General features: G+C 46.3%; 1 protein-coding gene across 8 annotated transcripts in view; it reads left to right on the top strand.

The window, feature by feature from the left end:
* Positions 1-821: 821 nt before the first annotated feature.
* THOC5 (THO complex subunit 5) overlaps positions 822-24,550 on the top strand; it is a 41,173-nt gene continuing 17,444 nt past the window's right edge. Inside the window, exons 1-13 of one of the 8 annotated variants that reach the window (XM_009008820.4) lie at positions 822-880; positions 2,014-2,129; positions 4,585-4,689; positions 7,206-7,349; positions 8,249-8,362; positions 9,135-9,232; positions 12,626-12,772; positions 16,335-16,449; positions 18,102-18,234; positions 18,958-18,993; positions 21,861-21,938; positions 22,561-22,601; positions 22,847-22,946. In XM_009008820.4, the coding sequence (XP_009007068.1) occupies positions 2,094-2,129; positions 4,585-4,689; positions 7,206-7,349; positions 8,249-8,362; positions 9,135-9,232; positions 12,626-12,772; positions 16,335-16,449; positions 18,102-18,234; positions 18,958-18,993; positions 21,861-21,938; positions 22,561-22,601; positions 22,847-22,946 (1,147 nt within the window). In that variant the 5' untranslated portion in view covers positions 822-880; positions 2,014-2,093. Of the gene's footprint in view, positions 881-2,013; positions 2,130-4,557; positions 4,690-7,205; positions 7,350-8,248; positions 8,363-9,134; positions 9,233-12,625; positions 12,773-16,334; positions 16,450-18,101; positions 18,235-18,957; positions 18,994-21,860; positions 21,939-22,560; positions 22,602-22,846; positions 22,947-24,550 lie in introns of all 8 variants that reach the window. The other 7 variants (XM_009008832.5, XM_035268793.3, XM_009008838.5 and 4 more) reach the window with 7 other exon arrangements.

The following is a 24,550-nucleotide window of genomic DNA, read 5'->3' as shown; positions in this document are numbered from 1 at the left end:
ACTTAGAAGTCTGAGGCAGGATAATCATTCAACCCTGGAGTCCTAGGTTGCAGGAAGCCAAGATCACCCCACTGCACTTCAGCCTGGGCAACAAAGCGAAACTCTGTCTCAAAAACAAACAAACAAACAGTATTTTCCTCCTTGCTCCAGGGAAGGAGACAGAACTGTCCCTGTACAACCAGGAATTTGGGCCACGTGGTAATAGCTCCAGATAAGTAGGATTTACACAAAAAAATCCTGGACTCTGTAGAGTTCACACCAGGGGTAGAAAATACTTGAAGCGTTCAAATACTGCATTAGTTGTGACTCTGTCCTGGGCAAATCGGGCATAAAATGGGAGAAATTAGTGACGCACTCCTCAAAAAACCAAGTATAGAATGAAGTTAATGCCCTTCCTGACTTGTTGCCTTCACTAATGTGGCATATGGTAGTCAAAATAGTAATTAAGCAGCAAGGAAGAATCGAGGTTATGGAGCCAAATCCTCTAGGGCCCAAATCTTCCCGCCCGCTACCAGGCAGGTTCTTTCGTGTTATGTTGGACATAACATTCATTTAATTACTTGGTGGAGCGCCCACTAGTTGCTGGGCACGGCCTTAGGCCCTGGGGACAGTGAACGAGGCAAGTGTCTTAATTTTAGAAGGCAGTGTGGGATTGTTGCCCTGATGGGACCCGTCGCCTACTAGCTCGCCTGTCACCCCTCCGCAAGGCTCACTAGGCCCCCACCTCACTCGTGGGCCTCCATGCTCCACTTCTGGCCTCCACGCCTCGCTTCCGGTCGGCCGCCCCTTCCTTACTTCCGCTTCTCTATGGTGCGCGGGCCGCCTTTGCTCCGCCTCCGGAAGCGGCCTGTTCCGCGTCTCAGGTTCGCGGAGCTGTGAGGTGAGGAGCGGATTTGGGTAGCGGGGCTGGGAGATGGGGCGGGGCCGGGCGCTCCGGGACTGAGGTGCTGATCGCCTGAAGGGCGCCCCTGGGTTGAGGTCTGAGCCAGCTTCTCCTCCCTCACTACTCAGTCCCCGGCCGCTGGGTGCTGCGCTGTTACCTCATCCGAAAAATGTTCGCTGCAGCATCTTCAGGCCTCATGTTCGAGCCTTTTTTTGTTGTTGGTGGTGGTGATAATGTAGCCTGATGGGGGGGGGGTGGTGGTGGTGGTGGTGGTGTTGGTAACAAGTCACACATATTGTGCTCTCCTGTGTGCTAAGCATTCTGCTGTCTTGCGAAAGTCAGAATTTCCCACACTTAAGCCTTTCGGGTCCTGTCTTTGTGTAACTTAACACCTGTACTACCTTTTACTAAAAATTTTTAATCCAATGCTATTTATTTATTTTTGAGAAGGAGTTTCTCTCTTGTTGCCCAGGCTGGAGTGCAATGGCACGATTTTGGCTCACTGCAACCTTTGCCTCTCGGGTTCAAGCGATTCTCCCGCCTCAGCCTCCCAAGTAGCTGGGATTGCAGGCACCCGCCACCATGCCTGGCTAATTTTTGTATTTTTTATCGAGACAGGGTTTCACCATCTTTTGACCAGGCTGGTCTTGAACTCCTGACCTCATGATCCACCTGCCTCAACCTCCCAAAGTGCTAGGATTACAGGTGTGAGCCACCATGCCCAGCCTGTTTTGTTTTGTTTTTTTTTAAGATGTAATTTTGCTCTTGTTGCCAGGCTGGAGTGCAAAGCGTGATCTCAGCTCACTGCAACCTCTGCATCCTGGGTTCAAGGGATTTTCCTGCTTCAGCCTCCCAAGTAGCTGGGATTGCAGGCACCTGCTACTACACCCGACTAATTTTGTATCTTTAGTAGAGATGGGGTTTCTCCTTATTGGTCGGGCTGGTCTCAAACTCCTGACCTCAGGTGATCCACCTGCTTTGGCCTCCCTAAGTGATGGGGATTACAGGTGTGAGCCACCATGCCCGGCCTGTTCGTAGATGTTAAAGTCAAATTAGGGAACTGAGATATTCTCCTTGAAGCAAGCAGAAGTTTCAAAAAAGAATTGAAAAGGGATTAACTTTCTCCTTAGGTGTTCAGCATTATTTAAGATCATCTGTGTATCATCTGAAGCCACAATCCCAGGTCATCTTCATCACCTTCCTCAGTGGAATGCCTCCTGTGTTAAAGCCCACAACAACCCCTGTGGTAGGGACTGTTATTTTCATTTGATTTGTGAGGAATCAGACCCAGAGAAAAGTGAAGTGACTTGTCCTGGGATTGATAGCCATAAAAGAGTAGAATGGAGATTCTAGTTCAGGGTTCTCTGACTTTTTTTTTTTTGAGATGAGTCTTGCTCTGTCGCCCAGCCTGGAGTGCAACAGCACTATCTTGGCTCACTGCAGCCTCCACCTCCCAGATTCAAGCGATTCTCCCCTCTCAGTCTCCTGAATAGCTGGGATTAAAGGCGCCCACCATCATGCCTGCTAATTTTTGTATTTTTTGTAGAGATGGGGTTTCATCATGTTGGCCAGGCTAGTCTTGAACTTCTGACCTTAGGTGATTCGCCCACCTCAGCCTCCCAAAGCGCTGGTATTACAGGCATGAGCTACCATGTCCAGCCCTGGGGCTTTCTGACTTTTACCATGACAGACTGTTGGCTCCCTCAAGTCAGTGAGGTCAAAGCTGCAGTGAGTGATGATTGTGCCACTGCACTCCAGCTTGGTTGACAGAGCACGATGGATTAGGGTAAAGGGGACAGTGCTGCCCACCTCAGGAGGCTGTGTTTAGGCAACAAGGGAGGGTGCATTGTGGCCCATGAAATGTAGGTTCTATTCTTTAAATTCTAGGATGAACCTGGGAGTCGATGGCATTACTAGATGAGATGCTGGCAGGACAAGGAGGCATAACAGTGTAGTTAAGAGCACCAATATGGCATTGATTGGCTAGACCCAGATTTTAGCATACTAACCATGTGATCTTGGACAAGTAATTCCCCTGTGAGCCAGTTTTGTCATCTGTAAAGTGGTGGGAGTTCTTATCTGAAAAGTTTATTATAAGCAAATGAAGACATACCTTAAAGTCCTTAGATCAAGGCCCAGCACACAGTAAGCACAGTAATATTGGGAGTGGTTTTAAATGCTAGACCAAGGAGTCTGGATGCTAATTTATGGAGCACTCTGCCAGGCTCATGGGGAAGAGGGTAGAGCTCACAATCTAGGTGGGAAGACAGGTAAATGATTCGTAGAAATAAATTCCCTGATAAGATAACCAAAGTAGCCAAAAGAATGCTTTGGGAGACCTGACAGGCTTCCTAGAGCGGACGAGCATTGCTTAGTCTTGAGGGAAATAGGGAGGAAAAGGAAGATCTTTGCCAGCAGGGGAAAGGATGTGGAGTGTTTGAGGAACTGGGAATGCAGAGTGCAGTTGCAGCCAGGAGCAGAGGTTGGGGACAGTTGGAAGGTCAGTAGGAATAGGAATGCAAGAAATGCAGTTGGGAAGGTGGGTTGGGGACGAACCATCAAGGTTCTTCATGGTCAGGGAATGTGGATATCATTCAGTACATCATGAAGAGCCAGCAAAGGCTTTGAAACAGCAGAGGCATTAATTAGGTTGGTCTTTTTTTCCCCTTGAGATGGAGTCTTGCTCTGTCGTCCAGGCTGGAGAGCAGTGGTGTGATCTCAGCTCACTGTTACCTCCACCTCCCTAGTAGCTGGGACTGTAGACATGTGCCACCATGGCTGGCTGATTTTTGTATTTTTAGTAGAGATGGGGTTTCACGATGTTGGCCAGGCTGGCCTTAAACCCCTGACCTCTGGTGATCCACTCACCTTGGCCTTCCAAAGTGCTGGGATTACAGGCGTGAACCACTGTGCCCTGCCGGTCTTTTTTAATAAAGATAATTTAGACAGTATTGTTGGGCAACACTGTTAGAGTAGTCCTGGAGAGGAATGTGGAGGGCCTGGCCTAGGGTGTTGAGATGGAGAGACACGTGGTGCCGGCTAGCTGGGTGAACACTTGAATGCTGGTCTCCTCTGTAGTGAGTATGGAGCAGGATATGGGTAGAGGCAGGGAAAGGAGAGGTTGAAGATGATGATTCTGGCTGGGCGCGGTGGCTCACGCCTATAATCCCAGCACTTTGGGAGGCCGAGGCGGGTGGATCACGAGGTCTAGAGATCGAGACCATCCTGGTCAACAAGGTGAAACCCTGTCTCTACTAAAAATACAAAAATTAGCTGGGCATGGTGGTGCGCGCCTGTAGTCCCAGCTACTCGGGAGGCAGCGGCAGGAGAATTGATTGAACCCAGGAGATGGAGGTTGCGGTGAGCCGAGATCGCGCCATTGCCCTCCAGTCTGGGTAACAACAGCGAAACTCTGTCTCAAAAAAAAAAAAAAGATGATGATGATTCTGAGATCAGTGGGGTGGGTGGAGATGCCTTTTTTAAAAAAGGAGGTAGAATTTATTTTGGACAGGGTGAGGGATGAGTCCCTATTTTGTATTACAGAGGGTTAAATTGAGGCTTTGAGGGGTTAAATGACTTTTCTTGAGTTACAAAATCTGTAAGGGCCAGAACTTCTAGTTCTACTTCAGTGTTATGACTCCAGAAGAATCTCAAAAGCTTTCTCCTCCTAACAGGTCTCTGCTGTTTCCTCTTGACATCAGGGAACAACCATGTCATCAGAATCAAGCAAAAAACGGAAGCCCAAAGTGATCCGAAGCGATGGAGCCCCACCTGAAGGAAAGCGGAATCGATCTGATACCGAGCAGGTGAGATCATTCAGTCAGGGCTGCCCTGCTGCTGAGAAATTACATCTCATGGCCAAGCACTTGGCTGTGGGTTTGCAGCAGCTTGTACATCTATCAGGGGCAACTTTTTGGTGACTTCCACTTGATAAGGTGACTGGGGTTCCCATTTCTCCACAAAACCTGAGAGTCCACATCTGGTTTAACTGCAGCATCTTCAAAACCAGCAAACCTGTATTAGACATGGTTAGTACCTGCACAGAAAATGTATTCCAGTATGATATGTATCTCCAGCTTTCCTGATGGTCAGAAGAAGGCAGTCCATCTGCAGCATGGCACTGGAGCTTCAGATATGTTGAATCCCGGAGTGTACTGCTGAGAGAATACCAAAACCATGTGCCCACACAACCTCTTGTGGCCTGACAGCTCATGTAGTTGGCAGGTTCTTTTCTTCCTTTTCTCTGTTTCTCTATCCTTGAATCTGTCAACTTCATTTATGACTTAGCTATTAAAAAAATTTTTTTTTTGGCTTTTGGCTGGGTGTGGTGGCTCACACCTGTAATCCCAGCACTTTTGGGAGGCTGAGGTGGACAGATCACCTGAGGTCAGGAATTCGAGACCTGGCCAACATGGCACCCTGTCTTTACTAAAATTACAAAAAATTAGCTGGGCGTGGTGGTGGACACCTGTAATCCCAGCTACTTGGGAGGCTGAGGCAGGGAGAATCGCTTGAACCCAGAATTGGAGGTTGCAGTGAGCTGAAACTGCGCCACATAACTCCAGCCTAGGGGACAGAGTGAGATGCTGTCTCAGGAAAAAAAAAAAAAAAAAAGCATTTCATTTTAAAAGGAAAACAGAGTATAAAAGTTTGGAAAATTTGCAGCCTGAAGATGCATTAGAAAAGAAAATCCTGACTGGCCATGGTGGCTCATGCCTGTAATCCCAGAACTTGGGAGGCTGAGGCTATTAGATCACCTAAGGTCAGGAGTTGGAGACCAGCCTGGCCAACGTGGTGAAACCCCATCTCTATTAAAAATACTGAAATTAGTTGGACCTAGTGTCCGGAGCCTGTAATTCCCAGCTACCCAGGAACCTGAGGCTGGAGAATTGCTTGAACCTGGGAGTAGAAATTGCAGTGAGCTGAGATCACACCACTGTACTCCAGCCTGGGCAACAAGAGCGAGCCTCCACCTCAAAAAAAAAAAAAAGAAAAACCATTTTTTTTGAAAGTTCAGGTTGGCTGCAGAAATTTGGATCAGTAGCAGGGAGCCTAATGTTAATCCCCAAGACTCCAGGCCATGTTAGAGACCTTCACAGCAGCCCCTCCCATCATAGGGTCAGAGACCCAGGAAGAAAAAGTGGTTTTGTGGGCTGGACTCAGGGTCCCTGTGCTGTGTGCAGCCTAGGGACTTGATGCCCTGTGTCCCAGTCATTATGAGGCACAGCTGAAAAGGGCCAATGTAGAGCTTGGGCTGTGGCTTCAGAGAGTGGAAGCCCCAAGCCTTGGCAGCTTCCATGTGGTGTTGAAACTGTGGGTGCATGGAAGTTCAGAGTTGAGATTTGAGAACCTCTGCCTAGATTTCAGAAGATGTGGAAATGCCTGGATGCTGCCTAGATTTCAGAAGATGTATAGAAATGCCTGGATGTATGGAAAAGTTCACTCCTGCAGCAAACTTTTGCCCTCATGGAGGGCAGTACGGAAGGAAAATGTGGGATTGGAGCTCCCACACAGAGTCCCTACTGAGGCACTGCGTAGTGGAGCCGTGAAAAGAGAGCCATCGTTCTCCACACCCCAGAATGGTAGATCCACCAATGGTTTGCACCGTGTACCTGGAAAAGCCGCAGACACTCAACACCAGCCTGTGAAAGCAGCCAGAAGGAAGACTGTACCCTCCTCATGTTTCTCTTGCTGCTGCCATGTAAGAAGTGCCTTTCTGGAGGTTGCAGTGAGCTGAGATCATGCCACTGTACTAGAGCTTGGGTGACAGGGTGAGACTCTGTCTCCAAAAAAAAAAAAAGTGCCTTTCACCTCCCACCATGATTCTGAGGCCACCCCAACCATGTGGAACTGTAAATCCATTTAAACCTCTTTTTATTCCCAGTTTCAGGTGTGTCTTTGTCAGCAGTGCAAAAATGGACTAATACAGATGGAAAGTTGCACTTAACAACATGGATGATATGAGCTCATTTCGTTTACAAATAAAATGTTTATTTACCCACAGTCTTCACAGTGGTGGTGGTTTGGGCTGAGAGGTGAAATTATAGGCAATTTTTCCATTTTCTTTTTGATACTCCTCTGTATATTCTGAATCTTTGACACCAGGCATACATTACTGTGCAATCAGAAAGAGCAAAAGAAAGGTCTCTTCTATTTTGAAGAGAAGAAAAATATTTGATTTAAGGACCAGATCTTTTAGAGACCTGATTGGGGCTTCATTATTACTGTTTTAATCTAACAAGAGATGTCAGCCAACTGTCCCTGATCCCGACAGGAAGACTTTTATCACATGCACACAGAGCCTTTATCCTTGCCTCTACAGGAAGGTAAATACTACAGTGAGGAGGCTGAGATGGATCTGCGGGACCCTGGCAGAGACTATGAGTTATACAAGTACACCTGCCAGGAGCTACAGAGGCTGATGGCTGAGATCCAAGACCTGAAGAGCAGGGGTGGCAAGGATGTGGTAAGGACTGGGACCGGTGGCCGTGAACCTGGTGGGTCTGCTTAGATGAGGCTCTTCTTGTACCTACCAGAGCCCTTCCTGATGTTGGTCTTCTGTCCTAGCCATGATCAGGTGGTTGGAGCCTCAGGGCTCCCAAAACCTATTAGTTTATTGGAACTTCTCATCACCACTTAGTCACTAATTGCAGTGATTAAAATACAGGATAATTAATTTTTTTCCCTAATTTGATCATTCATCCAATTAATGTTTATTAAGTGCTAGGCATTTTGCTAGGTGTTCAGAAATGGTGGTACTTATAAATTTCCTTGATACAAAGATTGATATGTACCAGTAAATTGCAGAGACCAAAAATGATATTATCATTAATATTAAATGAATAAATGAGTTTTTAGAGGCAGAGAAATTAATGTGACTAAAAACTTGACAAATTTTTTAAAATCCTTTTTTTTTCCAGGAATCTCACATATTTGCTTATGCTGGCAAGTTTTGTTACAATTATTGCATTCAATCTGTTGTAGCCAAACTTTATGGCTATAATTCTGTTATTTTTTATTTAAATTATCCTGTAATGTTATTTATAGAGGTCAAATTTTATGGCAAGATGTTACTGTTGCTGGGATCTCTGTGTAGGTTCTATAGAGACAGGTTGTGCATTGACTGCCCTTACTCCGTCTTGGATTCCTGTTACTCTAGTCCAAGAAGAAATTGCTTTTTTTTGCCCAAGATTCTTAAGCATTTTCCTTATACAGTCATCCCTCTATTTTCCTCGTGGTTCTGAGCTCCTTCTGGTGCCTGTTTTTGGCTCTAGATGAGGATGGATGGGTCAGTGGCAGCAGACTAAAAAGGAAGCTGACCCAGCCCCTGTTGTCAGTGGGCTTTACTATTTTCTTTGTCCACAGGCAATTGAAATAGAAGAACGGAGGATCCAGAGCTGTGTGCATTTCATGACTTTGAAAAAGCTTAACCGATTAGCCCACATCAGGTTGAAGAAAGGAAGAGATCAGACCCATGAGGTAGGAGTTAAAAGGTTGAATTAGCCTTCCTTTTTTCTCCTCCCCATCCGCCCCCCCACACCCCGCTTTTTTTTTTTGAGACAGAGTCTCATTCTGTCACCCAGGCTGGAGTGCAGTGGCATGATCTCTGCTTGCTTCCTGAGTTCAAGCCATTCTCCTGCCTCATCCTCCCGAGTAGTTGAGATTATAGGCACCTGCCACCACCATGCCTGACTAATTTTTTTTTTCTTTCTTTCTTTTTTTTTTTTTTTTGAGACGGAGTTTCACTCTTGTTGCCCAGGCTGGTGTGCAATGGCCAGTCTCAGCTTATCACAACCTCTGCCTCCTGGGTTCAAGCAATTCTCCTGCCTCAGCCTCCCAAGTAGCTGGGATTACAGGCATGTGCCACCACACCCAGCTAATTTTGTATTTTTTTGGTAGAGAGTTTCTCCATGTTGGTCAGGCTGGTCTCGAACTCCTGACCTCAGGTGATCCACCTGCCTCAGCCTCTCAAAGTGTTGGAATTATAGGCGTGAACCACCACACCTGGCCAATTTTTGTATTTTTAAGTAGAGACAGGATTTCACCATGTTGGCCAGGCTGCTCTCAAACTCCTGAGCTCAGGTGATCTGCCCACCTTGGCTTCCCAAAGTGCTGGGATTACAGGGGTGAGCCACCACACCTGGCCCCATCCCCTTCTTTATCCCCTTTACACCTTCTCTTAGTTTGCTGACCCTCTCCTCTGCCCCATCCTGACTTGCCCTGCTCACCTCTGATCTTATCCTCCTTTCAGGCTAAGCAGAAAGTAGATGCCTATCACCTGCAGCTCCAGAACCTGTTGTATGAGGTGATGCACCTACAAAAGGAGATCACCAAATGTTTGGAGTTTAAGTGAGTTTGGGAACACAGGGCTTTGGTACATGAGGTCTCTTGGGAACTACTTTTTCCCATATAGCTCACTGTAAGTCTCTCTCTCGTTTTTTTTTTTTTTTTAGACTGAGTCTTTGCTCTGTCACCCAGGCTGGAGTGCAGTGGCACAGTCTCAGCTCACTGCAACCTCCGTCTCCCAGGTTCAAGTGATTCTCCTGCCTCAGCCTCCCGAGTAGCTGGGATTACAGGTGCCTGCCACCACGCCTGGCTAATTTTTGTGTTTTTAGTAGAGATGGGGTTTCGCCATGTTAGCCAGGCTGATCTCAAACTCCTGACCTCAGGTGATCCTCCTGCCTTAGCCTCCCAAACAGCTGGGAATATAGGCATGAGCCACTGTGCCCAGCCTAAGTCTGTCTCTTTAGAAATAAATCTGATGAACTTGAAAAACTGTAGGATCTGGGAGAAGGGCAAATTCAAGGGTGAATGTGGGAGAATTGCAAGCAGTGGTTTCAGGCTGCATAAAGAACCTCAGAAGCCTCTCTGACCTTTTTGAATTTTGAGCTCTCCACTTGATAAAACCCAGTCCCTCTCCCTATCAGGGGTCTTTACCAGTTTGATTCCTGGACACATTGTATGGGAGCAGCTCACTTCCAGTCACATCCTTTAACCTTTTGGCCCAGTTTTCCTTTCTGTGGTCCCAGCAATTCATTTCTGCAAATGGATTTTATTCTCTAACCTGAATTTCTTGCTACTTAGCTGCCTTTGGGTGAAGAAACTACAATTTGTCAGTGTCCTTCCTCAAAACCAAACTGAGAGATGAGAAGGAGGAAGGAGTAAACGGGAAGAGAAGGGATAGCGTTCTCACTTGATCAGACCTGTTTTTGCAAACGGAAAGCAGCTTTTATCTGTAACAAACTTGACATGTGTAGGGGGCCCATTAGACACTGGGTCCAGAATATTTTTAATAATCATGATGCTGATTATTTTGTTTTTTTGATTTTTTTTTTTTTAAAACAGGGTCTCACTCCTGTTACCCAGGCTGGTGCAGTGGCACAATCCTGGCTCACTACAGCCTTGACTTCCTGGGCTCAGATGATCCTCCCACTTCAGCCTTCTGAGTAGCTGGACAACTGGTATGCACTACCACCCACACCTGGCTAATTTTTTTTTTTTTTTAAGATGGAGTCTCACTCTGACGCCCAAGCTGGAGTGCAGTGGTGTGCTGTCAGCTCACTGCAACCTCCACCTCCCACGTTCAAGTGATTCCCTGCCTCAGCCTCCTGAGTAGCTGGGATTACAGGCGCCCACCACCATGCCTGGCTAATTTTTGTATTTTTAGTAGAGACAGGGTTTCACCATCTTGGCCGAGCTGGTCTTGAACTCCTGACTTCGTGATCTGCCCACCTTGGTCTCCCAAATTACTAGGCTTATAGGTATGAGCCACTGTGCCCAGCCTCTGGCTAATTTTTTGTATTTTTAGTAGTGATGGGGTTTTGCCATGTTGGACCAGTCTCAAACTCCTGGGTGCGAATAATCCACCTGCCTCAGCTTCCCAAAATGCTGAGATTACAGGTGTGAGTGAGCCAGCACGCCTGGCCTGATGCTGATTTTTCTTTCTTTCTTTCTTTCTTTTTGGCAGACAGAGTCTGGCTCGCTCTGCCCAGGCTGGAGGGGGGTGGGGTGATCTTGGCTCATTGCAACCTCCACCTCCCAGGTACAAACAATTCTCCTACCTCTTCCTGAGTAGCTGGAATTACAGGTGAGAACCACCATGTCTGGCTAATTTTTGTATTTTTAGCAAAGACAGGGTTTCACCATGTTGGCCAGGCTGGTATCGAACTCCTGACTTCAGATGATCCACTTGCCTCGGCCTCCCAAAGTGCTGGGACTACAGGCATGAGCCACCACGTCCAGCCCTAATGCTGATTTTTGAGAGGCATCTTTTTTATCTGCTCCACAAAATCGTCGCATAATAATAGTTAAATACAAATAGAGGCGAAATCTGCATCAGGTCTGTACTTGAGTTAATAATATCTACCATTGTCAATTCCTGGTTTTTACAATGTACAATGTGGTTAGATAAGACATTATCATTGGGGGAACTTGGGTGAAGGGTACATGGAGGAAATAAATTGTCAGTGTTATTTTTGAAACTTCTTGGAGTCTTATACTATTTCAAAATTAAAAAGATATCAAAAACAAAAGAATGTGATGCACTGGTCTGTAATCATCGCGCAAGTAGAAACTGACAAACCCAGAATAGAGTGGAACTTGCGCCTGTGGGGAGGCAGGCAGCCACATGGAAGGAGCATAGATCTTGGAGTTAGACAGCCTGGGTTCAAATCCCAGCTTGGCCACTCACTAGCTATGGACCCTGGGCAAGCTGCTTACTGATAGAAGCCTCCATCTCAGTGGAAAAATGGAGATTAAAACGCCTCACCTCTTAGAGTTGTTGTGAGGCTTAAATGAGGTAAGGATGACATGTAGTGGGTGCTTGTTAATAAATGATAGCTACTGCTATTATTACCATCATCTGACCATGACCTAGCACTCACCTATGTTAATGCAGCAAAGAGGGTTGGATTTTTTTTCTTTTTCTTTTTTTGAAACAGAGTCTCACCCTATTACCCAAGCTGGAGTGCAGTGTTGCAATCTTGGCTCACTGCAACCTCTGCCTCCTGGGTTCAAATGATTCTCCTGCCTCCGCCTCCCAACTAGCTGGAATTACAGGCATGCGCCACCATTCCCGGCTAATTTTTATATTTTTAGTAGAGATGGGTTTTACCATGTTGGTCAGGCTGGGCTTGAACTCCTGACCTCAGGTGATCCACCCACCTTGGCCTCCCCAAGAGCTGGGATTACAGGCATGAGCCACCATGCCTGGCAGGATTTCTTTTAATTTATACATATAAATCACTATGCATGCAAAAAAAGCCTCTAGATCTTTTTTCATCCATTTCCCCCATGCTGAGTCTTCCCCATTCTGTGCTTATACAGCTTATGTTTTGAACCTAAGAGCAGACCATTATATTTATTCCTGCTAAATGACATGTCTTGGTTTCAAACTGACAGGCTAGAGCCAGGCTGTAATATTTTTCTTTGACTTTTTAGCTATTAGCTCTCTTGCTTAGCTTGGAGATATTTGTAAATTTGATAAGAATCCCCTCTGGGTCTTTAGCTAATTTATGGGTAAAAAGGTTGGACAGCATGGATAAGGATCCTATGGCATGTCACTAGCTACCTTTCTTCACACTGAAACATCTACTAGTGAGCATTTGTGGAGAAGTCTGGATTCCAAGATCCTAAGTAGTTGTAGACCAGGGCTAAGCAACATGTGGGGGTAATTTTGGGCCTGCTTAAACTATAGTCTGGTTTCCTGAGAATAGCAGCTTGATGTCATGTTTTTGCCTGTAGGTCAAAGCATGAAGAAATTGATCTGGTCAGTTTAGAGGAGTTTTATGAGGAGGCTCCACCAGATATCAGCAAGGCTGAAGTCACCATGGGAGACCCTCACCAGCAAACACTGGCACGCCTGGACTGGGAGCTGGAGCAGCGTAAAAGGTAGCATTTTCTCCTTCCTGACCTTTAACCACAAAGTGTTAGTGCTTTGTTGTAAGCCACGATAAGGCAGCAAAGCACTGTAGAATTCTCAGGATAGTCTCTAAAACCAAATCCCATTTTATGATTAATTCGCACTGGATAGTTAAAACTTCACCAACTTCATCGTTGATGAGTTAGGGTTGTGATTACAATTACTTAAGGCCTTTTTTTTTTTTTTGAGACGGAGTTTCGCTCTTATTACCCAGGCTGGAGTGCAATGGTGCGATCTCGGCTCACTGCAACCTCTGCCTCCTGGGTTCAGGCAATTCTCCTGCCTCAGCCTCCTGAGTAGCTGGGATTACAGGCACACGCCACCATGCCCAGTTAATTTTTTGTATTTTTAGTAGAGACAGGGTTTCACCATGCTGTTGACCAGGATGGTCTCAATCTCTTGACCTCGTGATCCACCTGCCTCGGCCTCCCAAAGTGCTAGGATTACAGGCTTGAGCCACCGTGCCCGGCCTTTTTTTTTTTTTTTTTTCCAGACAGAGTCTTGCTCTGTTGCCAGCCTGGAGGGCAGTGGCATGATCTCGGCTTACTGCAGCCTCCACTCTTGGGTTCAAGTGATTTTCCTGCTTCAGTCTCCTGAGCAGCTGGGACTACAGGCTCATGCCACCACATCTGGCTAATTTTTGTATTTTTAGTAGAGACGGGTTTTCACCATGTTGGCCAGTATGGTCTTGATCTCCTGACCTCGGCCTCCCAAAGTGCTGGGATTACAGGTGTGAGCCACCATACCTGGCCGGCTTTTTTTTTTTTTTTTTTTTTTTTTTGAGATGATTTGAGAGATTTTTTCTCTCTCTGTTACCCAGGCTGGAGTGCAGTGGCATGATCTCAGTTTGCTTCAACCTCCGCCTCCCCGGTTCAAGTGATTCTCAGTCCCCAGCCTCCCAAGTAGCTGGGTGGTAGGTGTGCACCACCACGCCCAGCTAATTTTTGTATTTTTTAATAGAAACGAGTTTGGCTACATGTTGGCTAGGGTGAGCTCAAACTCCTGACCTCAAGTAATCTGCCCGTTTTAGCCTCCTAAAATGCTGGGTGTCAAGTATGAGCTACTGTGCCTGGCCCTTTTTTTTTTTTTTTTTTTTTTTTAAGAGATGGCATTTCACTCTATTGCTCAGGCTGGAGTGCTGTAGCATGATCACAACTCACTGTAGCCTTGACCTCCTGGGCTCAAGCAATCCTCCTGCCTCAGCCTCCCAAGTAGCCAGGACTATAAGTGCCTACCATCATGCCTGGCTAATATTTTTATTTTTGTTGAGCCAGGTTCTCGCTCTTTTACCCAGGCTGGTCTTGAACTCCTTGCTTCAAGTGATCCTCCCACCTTGGCCTCCCCAAGTGCTGGGATTATAGGTGTGAGTTACCATGCCTGGTCTCCCCTTGAAATTTTAATGCCTAAGACCTTATCTTTTGTACCATAAATCTAATTTTGTATTTTGCCTTTTCCCTTACCTGTAAGTGTATACCTGTGGCATAAAGCTGTTTAAACATTATTTCAGGAGGTTGTGCAACAGTCTAGTTGCGCAGTGTAGTATTTACGTTTTTTTAGTAAAACAGTCTAGTTTTACATTTTTTGCTGTCATAAATAATGCTTCAAGTCACACTTTATGTATAAACTTTTCTATACCAATAAAGAGTTTTATTTATTTATTTGAGATGGAGTTTTACTCTTATGGCCCAGGCTGGAATGCAATGGCGTGATCTCGGCTCACTGCAACCTCCGCCTCCTGGGTTCAAGTGATTCTCCTGCCTCAGACTCCTGAGTAGCTGGGACTACAGGCATGTGCCACCATGCTTGGCTAATTTTGTATTTTTAGTAGAGATGAGGTTTCACCATGTTGGCCAGGATGATCTCTATCTCTTGACCTCGTGATCCACCTGCCTCGGCCTCCCAAAGTGCTGGAATTATAGTCATGAGCCACTGCACCCGGCCAATTTTTGTATTTTTAATAGAGATGGGGATTCCACCATGTTGGCCAGACTAGTCTGAAACTCTGGATCTCAGGTGATTCACCCACCTTGGCCTCCCAAAGCGCTGGGATTATAGGTGTGAGCCACCACGCCCGGCCAGTACTAAGTCATTCTAAAAATATAGTGTTTTTTTTTCATAATGAACTTTTCATGGTTGCATTTTTTCCATTCATGGTAACTTTTTCCCCTTTCAAATTTGTACAGGAATAGTAGGGCTTTTAATTGGTATATCTGTTCTGTTTTTGTTTTTTTTTTTTGAGATGGAGTTTCGCTCTTGTTACCCAGACTGAGGGCAATGGTGCGATCTCGGCTCACCACAACCTCCGCTTCCTGGGTTCAGGCAATTCTCCCGCCTCAGCCTCCTGAGTAGTTGGGATTACAGGCACACGCCACCATGCCCAGCTAATTTTTGTAATTTTAGTAGAGACGGGGTTTCACCATGTTGACCAGGATGGTCTCGATCTCTTGACCTTGTGATCTACCCGCCTCGGCCTCTCAAAGTGCTGGGATTACAGGCTTGAGCCATCACTCCCGGCCCTGTTCTGTTTTTTGATGGTAAAGTAGCTGCCTTTTTTTTTTTTTTTTTTTAATGGAATGCATTCTCTGTGTTTGGTTCTTATTATGAATGTAATAAGCACTGAGTCTGGTTATTGTTTTTTGTTTTTAATTTTTTTTGAGATGGAGGCTCACTCTGTCACCCAGGCTGGAGGGCAGTGACACTATCTTGGCTTAGCACAACCTCTGCCTCCTGGGTTCAAGTGACTCTCCTGCCTCAGTCTCCTGAGTAGCTGGGATTATAGGTGTGTGCTGCTGTACCCTGCTAATTTTTGTCATTTTTTTAGGAGAGACAGGGTTTTACCATGTTGGCCAGGCTCATCTTGAACTCTTGACCTCAAGTGATCTGCCTGCCTGGGCCTCCCAAAGTGTTGGGATTACTGGCGTGAGCCACTAGGCATAGCCGAGTCTGGTTCTTATGAAATTTGTGTCAGTGTCTTAGCAGATGGGGTCGGCCTATCACTCTGCTGTCCAGTCCACTGATTGTGCTAGGCACAGACTCAGCTGTGAGTGCTACATTTTTGTGGCACTGGCCCAGAATCTATTCCCACCATGTTCTAACCAGGCCAGTCCATGGGCCTCATTTGGGTTATCTAGCTGCTAAGTCTGACCTCTTAAGCAAGAAATGGAGCATGGCATGGGTATTCCCTACTGGTTAGAGAGCAGACAGAGCCTCTGGGGAGTGAGAGACATTGATTCAAAGCCCAACGCAGTGTTTGTTCTTAGCTGGATGCTCTTGGGCCAGTTATCTTCTTGCCTGAGCCTTGGTTTCCTCCTTTGGGGATAAGAAAAGTCCCCATTTTCCAGGGTCTTTATAAGGATTAAATGTAATTATGCTTGTAAAGAGCTCACAAAATTACCTGGCACACATTGAGTGCTGGATAAACATTGGCAGTTAATCATGGCTACTACCATTAGGTGCAGTCTCACAGTGAATAGGCATGTTGGGGTATCCCTGGGGGACATTGGGTGACAATGCTCTGTCCTCCCTCAACAGGCTGGCAGAGAAGTACTGTGAATGCCTATCCAACAAGGAGAAGATCCTCAAGGAAATTGAGGTGAAGAAGGAATACCTGAGCAGCCTCCAGCCTCGCCTCAACAGCATCATGCAGGTGGGGCCCGCTGGCCTTTTGCTTTGCCGTCACTGACCAGAGGCTGCCAGAAGCCGTGTCACCCTTTGGGCATTGCCAGTTCTATTACCATAAATTAAGAGTATGGTATAAGGATGGCCTTGTCTGCATCCCTAACCAGTTGGTATGATAGCCTTGTGTCTGGGAGGAGGAAGTGCTGGCCAAATGGGCTCAGGAATATATACATACATTGACCTGGGTATTCTCATCCAGAGCCTCCTCTGGGTACCATACTTTCTCAGACTGTGTAAGTTCAGTTTACCCACTGCATGGCTCCCACCAGTCATGCAATCTCTAGGAATCTACCCTTGCTTCCTGTGGATGTCTGGATGCCCCTGGAGTAAGTTGTTATCTGGACAATATTTGAGTTTTCCAGGCCATTGACATTCGTATGTCTCCACTTATTTTGGACTTGACTTTTCTCAGGTTTTTGTGTAGAGGCTTATATACCTTTCATTTATTTATTTTATTATTTTATTATTTTTGAAACAGAGTCTTGTTCTGTTGCCCAGGCTGGAGTGTAGTAGCATAATCTTGGATCACTGCAACCTCCATCTCTCAGGTTCAAGCAATTTGCCTGCCTCAGCCTTCCAAGTAGCTGGGATTACAGGTGTGTGCCACCACACCCAGCTAATTTTTGTATTTTAGTAGGGATAGGGTTTCACCATGTTGATCGAGCTGGTCTTGAACTCCTGACCTCAGGTGATCCACCTGCCTCAGCATCTCAAAGTGTTGGGATTACAGGTGTGAGCCACCATACCTGGCCTGTTTATTCTTATTTGACGTTTTCTTGATAGTATTGAATTGCATCTTTTTATAATTTTATAATTTCTTTTTTTTTGAGACAAAGTTTCGCTCTTGTTACCCAGGCTGGAGTGCAATGGCGCGATCTCGGCTCACCACAACCTCCGCCTCCTGGGTTCAGGCAATTCTCCTGCCTCAGCCTCCTGAGTAGCTGGGATTACAGGCATGCGCCACCATGCCCAGCTAATTTTTTGTATTTTTAGTAGAGATGGGGTTTCACCATGCTGACCAGGATGGTCTCGATCTCTTGACCTTGTGATCCGTCCGCCTTGGCCTCCCAAAGTGCTGGGATTACAGGCGTGAGCCACCACGCCCGGCCCTATAATTTCTTTTTTTAATTGATTTTTATTGTTTATGGAAATGAGATCTCGCTAAGTTACCCAGGCTGCTCTTGAACTCCTGGCCTCAAGTGATCCTCCTGCCTCAGCCTTCCAAAGTGCTGGGACTATAGGCGTGAGCCAGGGGTGCCCTGGCAGTAAGTAAAATAAAATATTTTTTTTTTCTTGTTTGTTGCTAGGATAAAGAAATATATTTTTTTATGTTGAGCGTTTTTTTTTTTTTTTTTTTTTTTTAAAGACGGGGTTTCACCATGTTGGTCAGGCTGGTCTTGAACTCCGACCTCAGGTGATCTACCCGCCTTGGCCTCCAAAGTGCTTGGATTACAGGCATGAGCCACTGCACCCAGCCTATGTTGAGTGTTTATCTACCTATGAGTTCTATTAATTTATCATGTATCACTTTTATAGATCTACAGCCACTAAGTAACCACTTGTTCCTGTGTAGACTGGCTGAAAAAGGAAGAACAAAAATCCATCTCTTGTTCTGTGCAGGCTTCCCTTCCGGTGCAGGAGTACCTATTTATGCCATTTGACCAGGCTCACAAGCAGTATGAGACTGCCAGGCACCTGCCACCTCCCCTATATGTCCTCTTTGTTCAGGCCACTGCATATGGGCAGGCCTGTGGTGAGTATGGGGGCTGGGTGAGGACGAGGGGCTGTGGGAGCAGCAGCTGTGGCTGAGTGAATCAGTTGGAAGCAGTACCTGCTCAGGAAATTTCTGTCTTGCCCAGAAGCCCTCAGGTGACAGACGCTTTCTTCGCTTTGCACTGCCTAGCATGGCTGCTCTGACCAGCTGGCCTAAGGCTAGATTAACCTGATGGTCATTTCAGAATGGGTAGCTTTGAGTCATTCATGCGCCTGGCTGGATGGCTGTGGGGTACAGAGCCCAGGCAGCCTGTCTGGGCTCTCAGGTGCTCACCCTATCAAGGCACGCTTGGCAGGTAGATCAGTGCCTCTTGCTCTACTGCAGGGTGGGGGTGCCTGATGAAATACAGGTCCCAGCCAGCTCTTCAGGCTTTCATCATGCCTTCAATCAGGCTGCAATGCCTTTGTGGTAAATTACTAAGTTAGGTGATACGTCCTCATTAAGCTTGAGGGTGGCTTGTGACTCTGCTAGAGTTTTGAGAAAATTTTGGAGATGCTGCCTTTTTCCTAATGCAGCTTTCATCCAGCATCCAAATTTTCTCCCCCACCCCACCCCACTGCATCAGACAGAGACATATACTGCACCAGTGCTTGCTTCTCCTCCCACCTTGGGCACCAACACATTACTGTCTCTCTTCTTGTGTCTTCCTCGTCCTTCTGGTCCTCCCCTCCCCTTTGTTCTCCCTTCTGTTTCCATCATCAGCTCATATGAAATCCTCCTCCCAGCCCCCTAGACAGGGTGAGTAATTATTTTTTCTTTTATGTTTAAAATTGGCTTGTTCCATTCCAATGTTCCTATAGAATGCTAAGATTAAATGGCTGAAAAAAGTAGTCTGGTATTTGCCAGTGGTTGATGAGGACAACTAGTTGTTTGGGGTGAAGGGTGGTGATTCCCATAGGGTTGCCATAGATAAGGCAATGGTCAGCCACCTTGAGGGAAGTTTGCCATCCCTCCTTAGTGTGACTAGGCAAACCATTTCAGGATCTTGGGACTATCTGTATCCTTAAGAGTGAAGTTGGAGGGTGGTGGCCTGTCTGGCCTCACATCATTAGACCCTCAGAGTTCCAGAAAGAGGGGCCCAAGGCATCACTCAGTGAGGTGTCAAACCTGGTGTATGCAACAAGCTGTTTGCTCATGTGCTGGAGAGGCCAAGCTTAAGTAGAACAGACCTGGTCTTGAATCCTGGTTATCAGCCTTGTGGCTGTGGTATCCAGTTTCTCTGAGCCTTAAGTTTCTCATCTATAAATGGCTGTAATAATGGTACTACTGCTGTAGGTTTGTTGTGAGGATTAATTTTTTTTTTTTTTTTTTTTTTTTTTTTTTTTTTTTAGCCAGGCACAGTGGCTCACACCTGTAATCCTAGCACTTTGGGAGGCTGAGGTGGGCTGATCACGAGGTTAGGAGATTGAGACCATCCTGGCTGGCTGTATTAAAAATACAAAAAAATTAGCTGGATATGGTGGCATGCACCTGTAGTTCCAGCTACTCAGGAGGCTGAGGCAGGAGAATTGCTTGAACCTGGAAGGTAGAAGTTGCAGTGAGCTGAGATTGCGCTACTGTACTCCAGCCTGGGCGACAGAGCAACAAGACTCTGTCTTAAGAAAAAAAAATCTTGTTTTTGGCCAGCCAAGGTGGCTCACGCCTGTAATCCCAGCACTTTGGGAGGCTGAGGCAGGTGGATCATGAGGTCAGGTGTTTGAGACCAGCCTGGCCAACGTGGCAAAACCCCGTCTCTACTAAAATTATTTTTTTTAAATTATCCTGGCATGGTGGTGGATGCCTGTCATCCCAGCTACTCAGGAGGCTGAAGCAGGGATAATTGCTTGAACCTGGGAGGCAGAGGTTGCAGTGAGCTGAAGTCACGCCACTGCCCTCCAGCCTTGGCTATATAGAACAAGACTCTGTCTTAAAAAAAAAAAAAAAAAAAAGATATTATGTTGCGGGGGATATAAATATGAGTTTTCATATCATAATCTTTAGAAATATATATATATATATATATATATTTATATATTTTTTTTTCCTGAGATGAGTCTTGCTCTGTTGCCCAGGCTGGAGTGCAATGGCACGATCTCAGCTCATTGCAACCTCTGCCTCCTGGATTCAAGTGATTCTCCCTGCCTCAGCCTCCCATATAGCTGGGATTACAGGCGCCCACCACCATGCCAGGCTAATTTTTGTATATTTAGTAGAGATGGAGTATCACCATGTTGCCGAGCCTGTTCAAACTCCTGACCTCAGGTAATCCACCTACCTTGCCTCCCAAAGTGCTGGGATAACAAGTGTGAGCCACCATGCCTGGCCTAAACATTAATTTTTAATAATTTAATAATTAAAATTATAAGCATCAGCTCATTTAGTCCATACCACTAATAGGGCAGCTACTATTTTTCTTCCTTTTTTTGAGGTGGAGTTTCACTCTTGTTGCCCAAGCTGGAGTGCATTGGCACGATCTCAGCCCACTGCAACCTCTACTTCCCATGTTCAAGCTATTCTCCTGCCTCAGCCTCCCAAGTAGCTGGGACTACAGGCGCCCGCCACCACACCCATCTAATTTTTTGTATTTTTAGTAGAAACGGGTTTCACAATATTTACCAGGCTGGTCTCAAACTCCTGACCTTGTGATCTGCCCGCCTCAGCCTCCCAAAGTGCTGGGATTACAGGTGTGTGGCACCACACCCAGCCATTTCTCTTTTTTTTTTGAGACGGAGTATCACTCTGTTGCCCAGGCTATAGTGCAGTGGCGCAATTTCGGCTCTCTGTACCCTCCACCTCCTGGATTCAGACGATTCTTCTGTCTCAGTCTCCTGAGTAGCTGGGATTACAGGCGTGTGCTGCCACACCTGACTAATTATTTGTATTTTTAGTAGAGATGGGGTTTCGCCATGTTGGCCAGGCTGGTCTGGAACTCCTGACCTCAAGTGACCCAACCATCCTTGGCCTCCCAAAGTGCTGGGATTACATGTGTGAGCCACCGCACCTGGCAGTTACTGTTTTTCAAGTCCCCATTTCATACATACAGAAACTCATGCTCAGACAGTGACATACCTTTCCAGGTCATGTGTTTGAGAATCGGTTAGGCAGGGACTCAGGTCTGGGACTGGACTGCAAGATTCAAGTTCCTATTCACTGTCCTACTGCCACCCAATTTAGTGAGACAATGACAGCCATGTGCTTGGCATAGTGTAGAATAGAGAATAAGCAGTTAGGTGGGAGCCATTGTTTCTGGGATGTGGACAGGCATGGATTTCTGGGTGCGAACCTCTCAGACAACTGGCAGAGGACTTCCATTCGACTTTTGGCCCTCAGTTTGAATTTCTGTGCTTTGGTGTGCACCAAAAGAGAGACATTCACTGCTAGTCTCAGGTGATGCTGGTTTAAGAATTTGTACTTAAGTTATTTGTTCTTGGTAAGTGACGGGGAAAAAAAGACTTCAGTGTCCCACTTTGTTTCTCTTCATCTGGAGCAAGGACTTTTGCCCTTCCACCCTTAGTCAGCAAGGAGTTGGGGCAGAAGTGAGAGAAATGCAGCCCAGAGCTGGCCTGCTTGTGCCGCTTAGCACCTTTCCTCAGCAGCTTTCCTACCCGACTTTTTCTTGCCCCCAGATAAGACGTTATCTGTGGCAATTGAAGGCAGTGTGGATGAAGCCAAGGCTCTGTTCAAGCCTCCAGAGGACTCCCAAGGTAATGTTGTGGTTGGGATGCTTCCCCAGGGATACCAAGGCACCATCCAAGGGCAGTCCTGGTCTTTGGAGAACTAGCTGGACTGGTTCTGTGTAGCAGGAAGCTTGACTTGAATGTCTTAGCAGTAGGCAGGAAAGAGAGCTCACTTCCTGGAGTCACAAAGTGCAGCCTGTGGGTTTCAGCCCTGCCACCCACTAGCTGACTGACCCCAGGAAGGTATTTAACATTTCAGAGCCTCAGCTTATTCATCTGTGAAAACCATTATTTATTATATATTTAAATATATGTATAAAAATATATTTATTATATATTATATGTATATTACCATTTATTTATGTTACTATAATTACCACCACTACTATCACCATCACAAGGAGGGGGCTTGCATTCCATTTAAATGACATCAAAAAGCCCTTTGAAAAAAACGGGTTGTAGGTCATTCTTCTTTTTTCTTTTTTCATCACCATGTTTTGTATACTGAATAAGAAGCAGCAAGTTAATTTATTACTTATTATAGAGAAATTCATTTATAAAAGACATAGTTGGGGCTCGGTGGGTTGGAGTGCTTTAGGGAGCATTTGGAGCCTTCTCACCTCTAGCTGCTTTCTCTCTGTGGCTGCAGATGACGAGAGTGACTCAGATGCTGAGGAGGAGCAGACCACGGTGAGAACCATTTCCTCTTGTGGGGGCATCGATCAGCTGCATGTACTGGGGCATGCTTGTTTGCAGGTGCCATCCTCCCTAGAAGCAGAAGAAAGAGGCTTGAAAGAAAGGACTGCTGGGAGGGGAGTCTGGTAATGCAGCTAGCTGAAGCAGCAGGTGCCAGGCAGTAGGGCTGAGGCCCTGGCTGTCGGGAGAGGGAAGGGGAGATTCATATGCTCATCAGCTTGGCACTTCCCTTTGTCCAGAAACGTCGGAGACCCACGCTGGGGGTTCAGTTGGATGACAAACGCAAGGAGATGCTGAAGAGGCACCCACTGTCCGTCATGCTTGACCTAAAGTGCAAAGGTCTGGCTGCACTCACCTTGTTTAGGGGATCTGTAGCACCTAAGAGTTCACCCAGCTGCAGGTGCAGAGGGTTCCAGGAGCCAGACGCCTATTGGCCCAACAAAGGATTCCCATTTCCTATTGCTTTGCCTGGAATTTGTTTCTTTTTGTTGTTAAGTCATAACCATAACAACATAGCAACAAAAGTCCAGTCACATAAGGGGGAAGTTTGAGAAAACTACACCTCTTTCTGAATCTGACAAGTCAGATATCTAGAACAAGTTGCAAAAGTATACAGGTTTTGAGTAATAAGACCAACATGTTTAATTTAATAAATTTAAGTAGAACTTTGTATTCTCCAGAGTATATGTTTTGAAGTTGGTTTGTATGAAGAAGTACCACATAATAAAATGTTCTAGCAGTATAAGAGTTAACAGTAAAATTTAAGTTTCTCTCTCACCCCAGGTTCCTAGATACCAGTCCTACATCTGACCTCCAAGGGCAATCATTATTTTTTTTTTTGAGACAGAGTTTCGCTGTTGTTCCCCAGACTGGAGTGCAATGGCACGATCTCGGCTCACCACAACCTCCACCTCCTGGGTTCAAGCAATTCTCCTGCCTCAGCCTCCTGAGTAGCTGGGACTACAGGCGCGCACCACCATGCCCAGCTAATTTTTCGTATTTTTAGTAGAGACGGGGTTTCACCTTGTTGACCAGGATGGTATCGATCTCTTGACCTCGTGATCCACGCGCCTCTGCCTCCCAAAGTGCTGGGATTATAGGCGTGAGCCACCATGCCAGGCCCGGCAATCATTATAGACTACTTATGTATTTTCTAGAAAGATTCTTTGTAGCTAGAAGCTTTTTTTTGAGACAGAGTTTCACTGCTGTTACCCAGGCTGGAGTGCAATGGCGTGATCTCAGCTCACCGCAACCTCCGCCTCCTGGGTTCAGGCAATTCTCCTGCCTCAGCCTCCCGAGTAGCTGGGATTACAGGCATGCGCCACCATGCCCAGCTAACTTTTTGTATTTTTAGTAGAGATGGGGTTTCACCATGTTGACCAGGATGGTCTCGATCTCTTGACCTCGTGATCCACCCACCTCGGCCTCCCAAAGTGCTGGGATTACAGGCTTGAGCCACCGTGCCTGGCCTAGAAGCTTTTATACAAATGTGTATTTATCTGCTTCCCACTTTTATTTTTCACAGAAATGGAAATAGGCTGTACATGCTGGTTGTTTCTTTGCTGGTTGGTTGTTTTTAGAGCTGGGTTCTCACTCTTGTCACCCAGGCTGGAATGCAGTGGCATGATCATGGCTCACTCCAACCTCAACCTCCTGGGCTCAAATAATCTTCCCACCTCAGCCTTCCAAGTAGCTGGAGCTACAGGCATGTGCCATCATGCCAGTTAATTTTTGTATTTTTTGTAGAGATGGGGTTTTGTCATGTTGCCTAGGCTGGTCATGAACTCCTGGAGGCTCAAACGATCCTCCTGCCTCAGCCTCCTAAGTAGCTGGGACTGGAAACATACACCATTGTGCCTGACTTTGAGATAATTTTAGATTCATAGAAGACTTGCCAAGGTAATGAGTTGCCATATACTCTTCATTCCGCTTCCCTTAAAGTT

This window comes from Callithrix jacchus, chromosome 1 (genome assembly GCF_049354715.1).
Source record: "Callithrix jacchus isolate 240 chromosome 1, calJac240_pri, whole genome shotgun sequence".
Taxonomy (NCBI): domain Eukaryota; kingdom Metazoa; phylum Chordata; class Mammalia; order Primates; family Cebidae; genus Callithrix; species Callithrix jacchus.
This window is presented reverse-complemented; position numbering and strand designations above follow the sequence as displayed.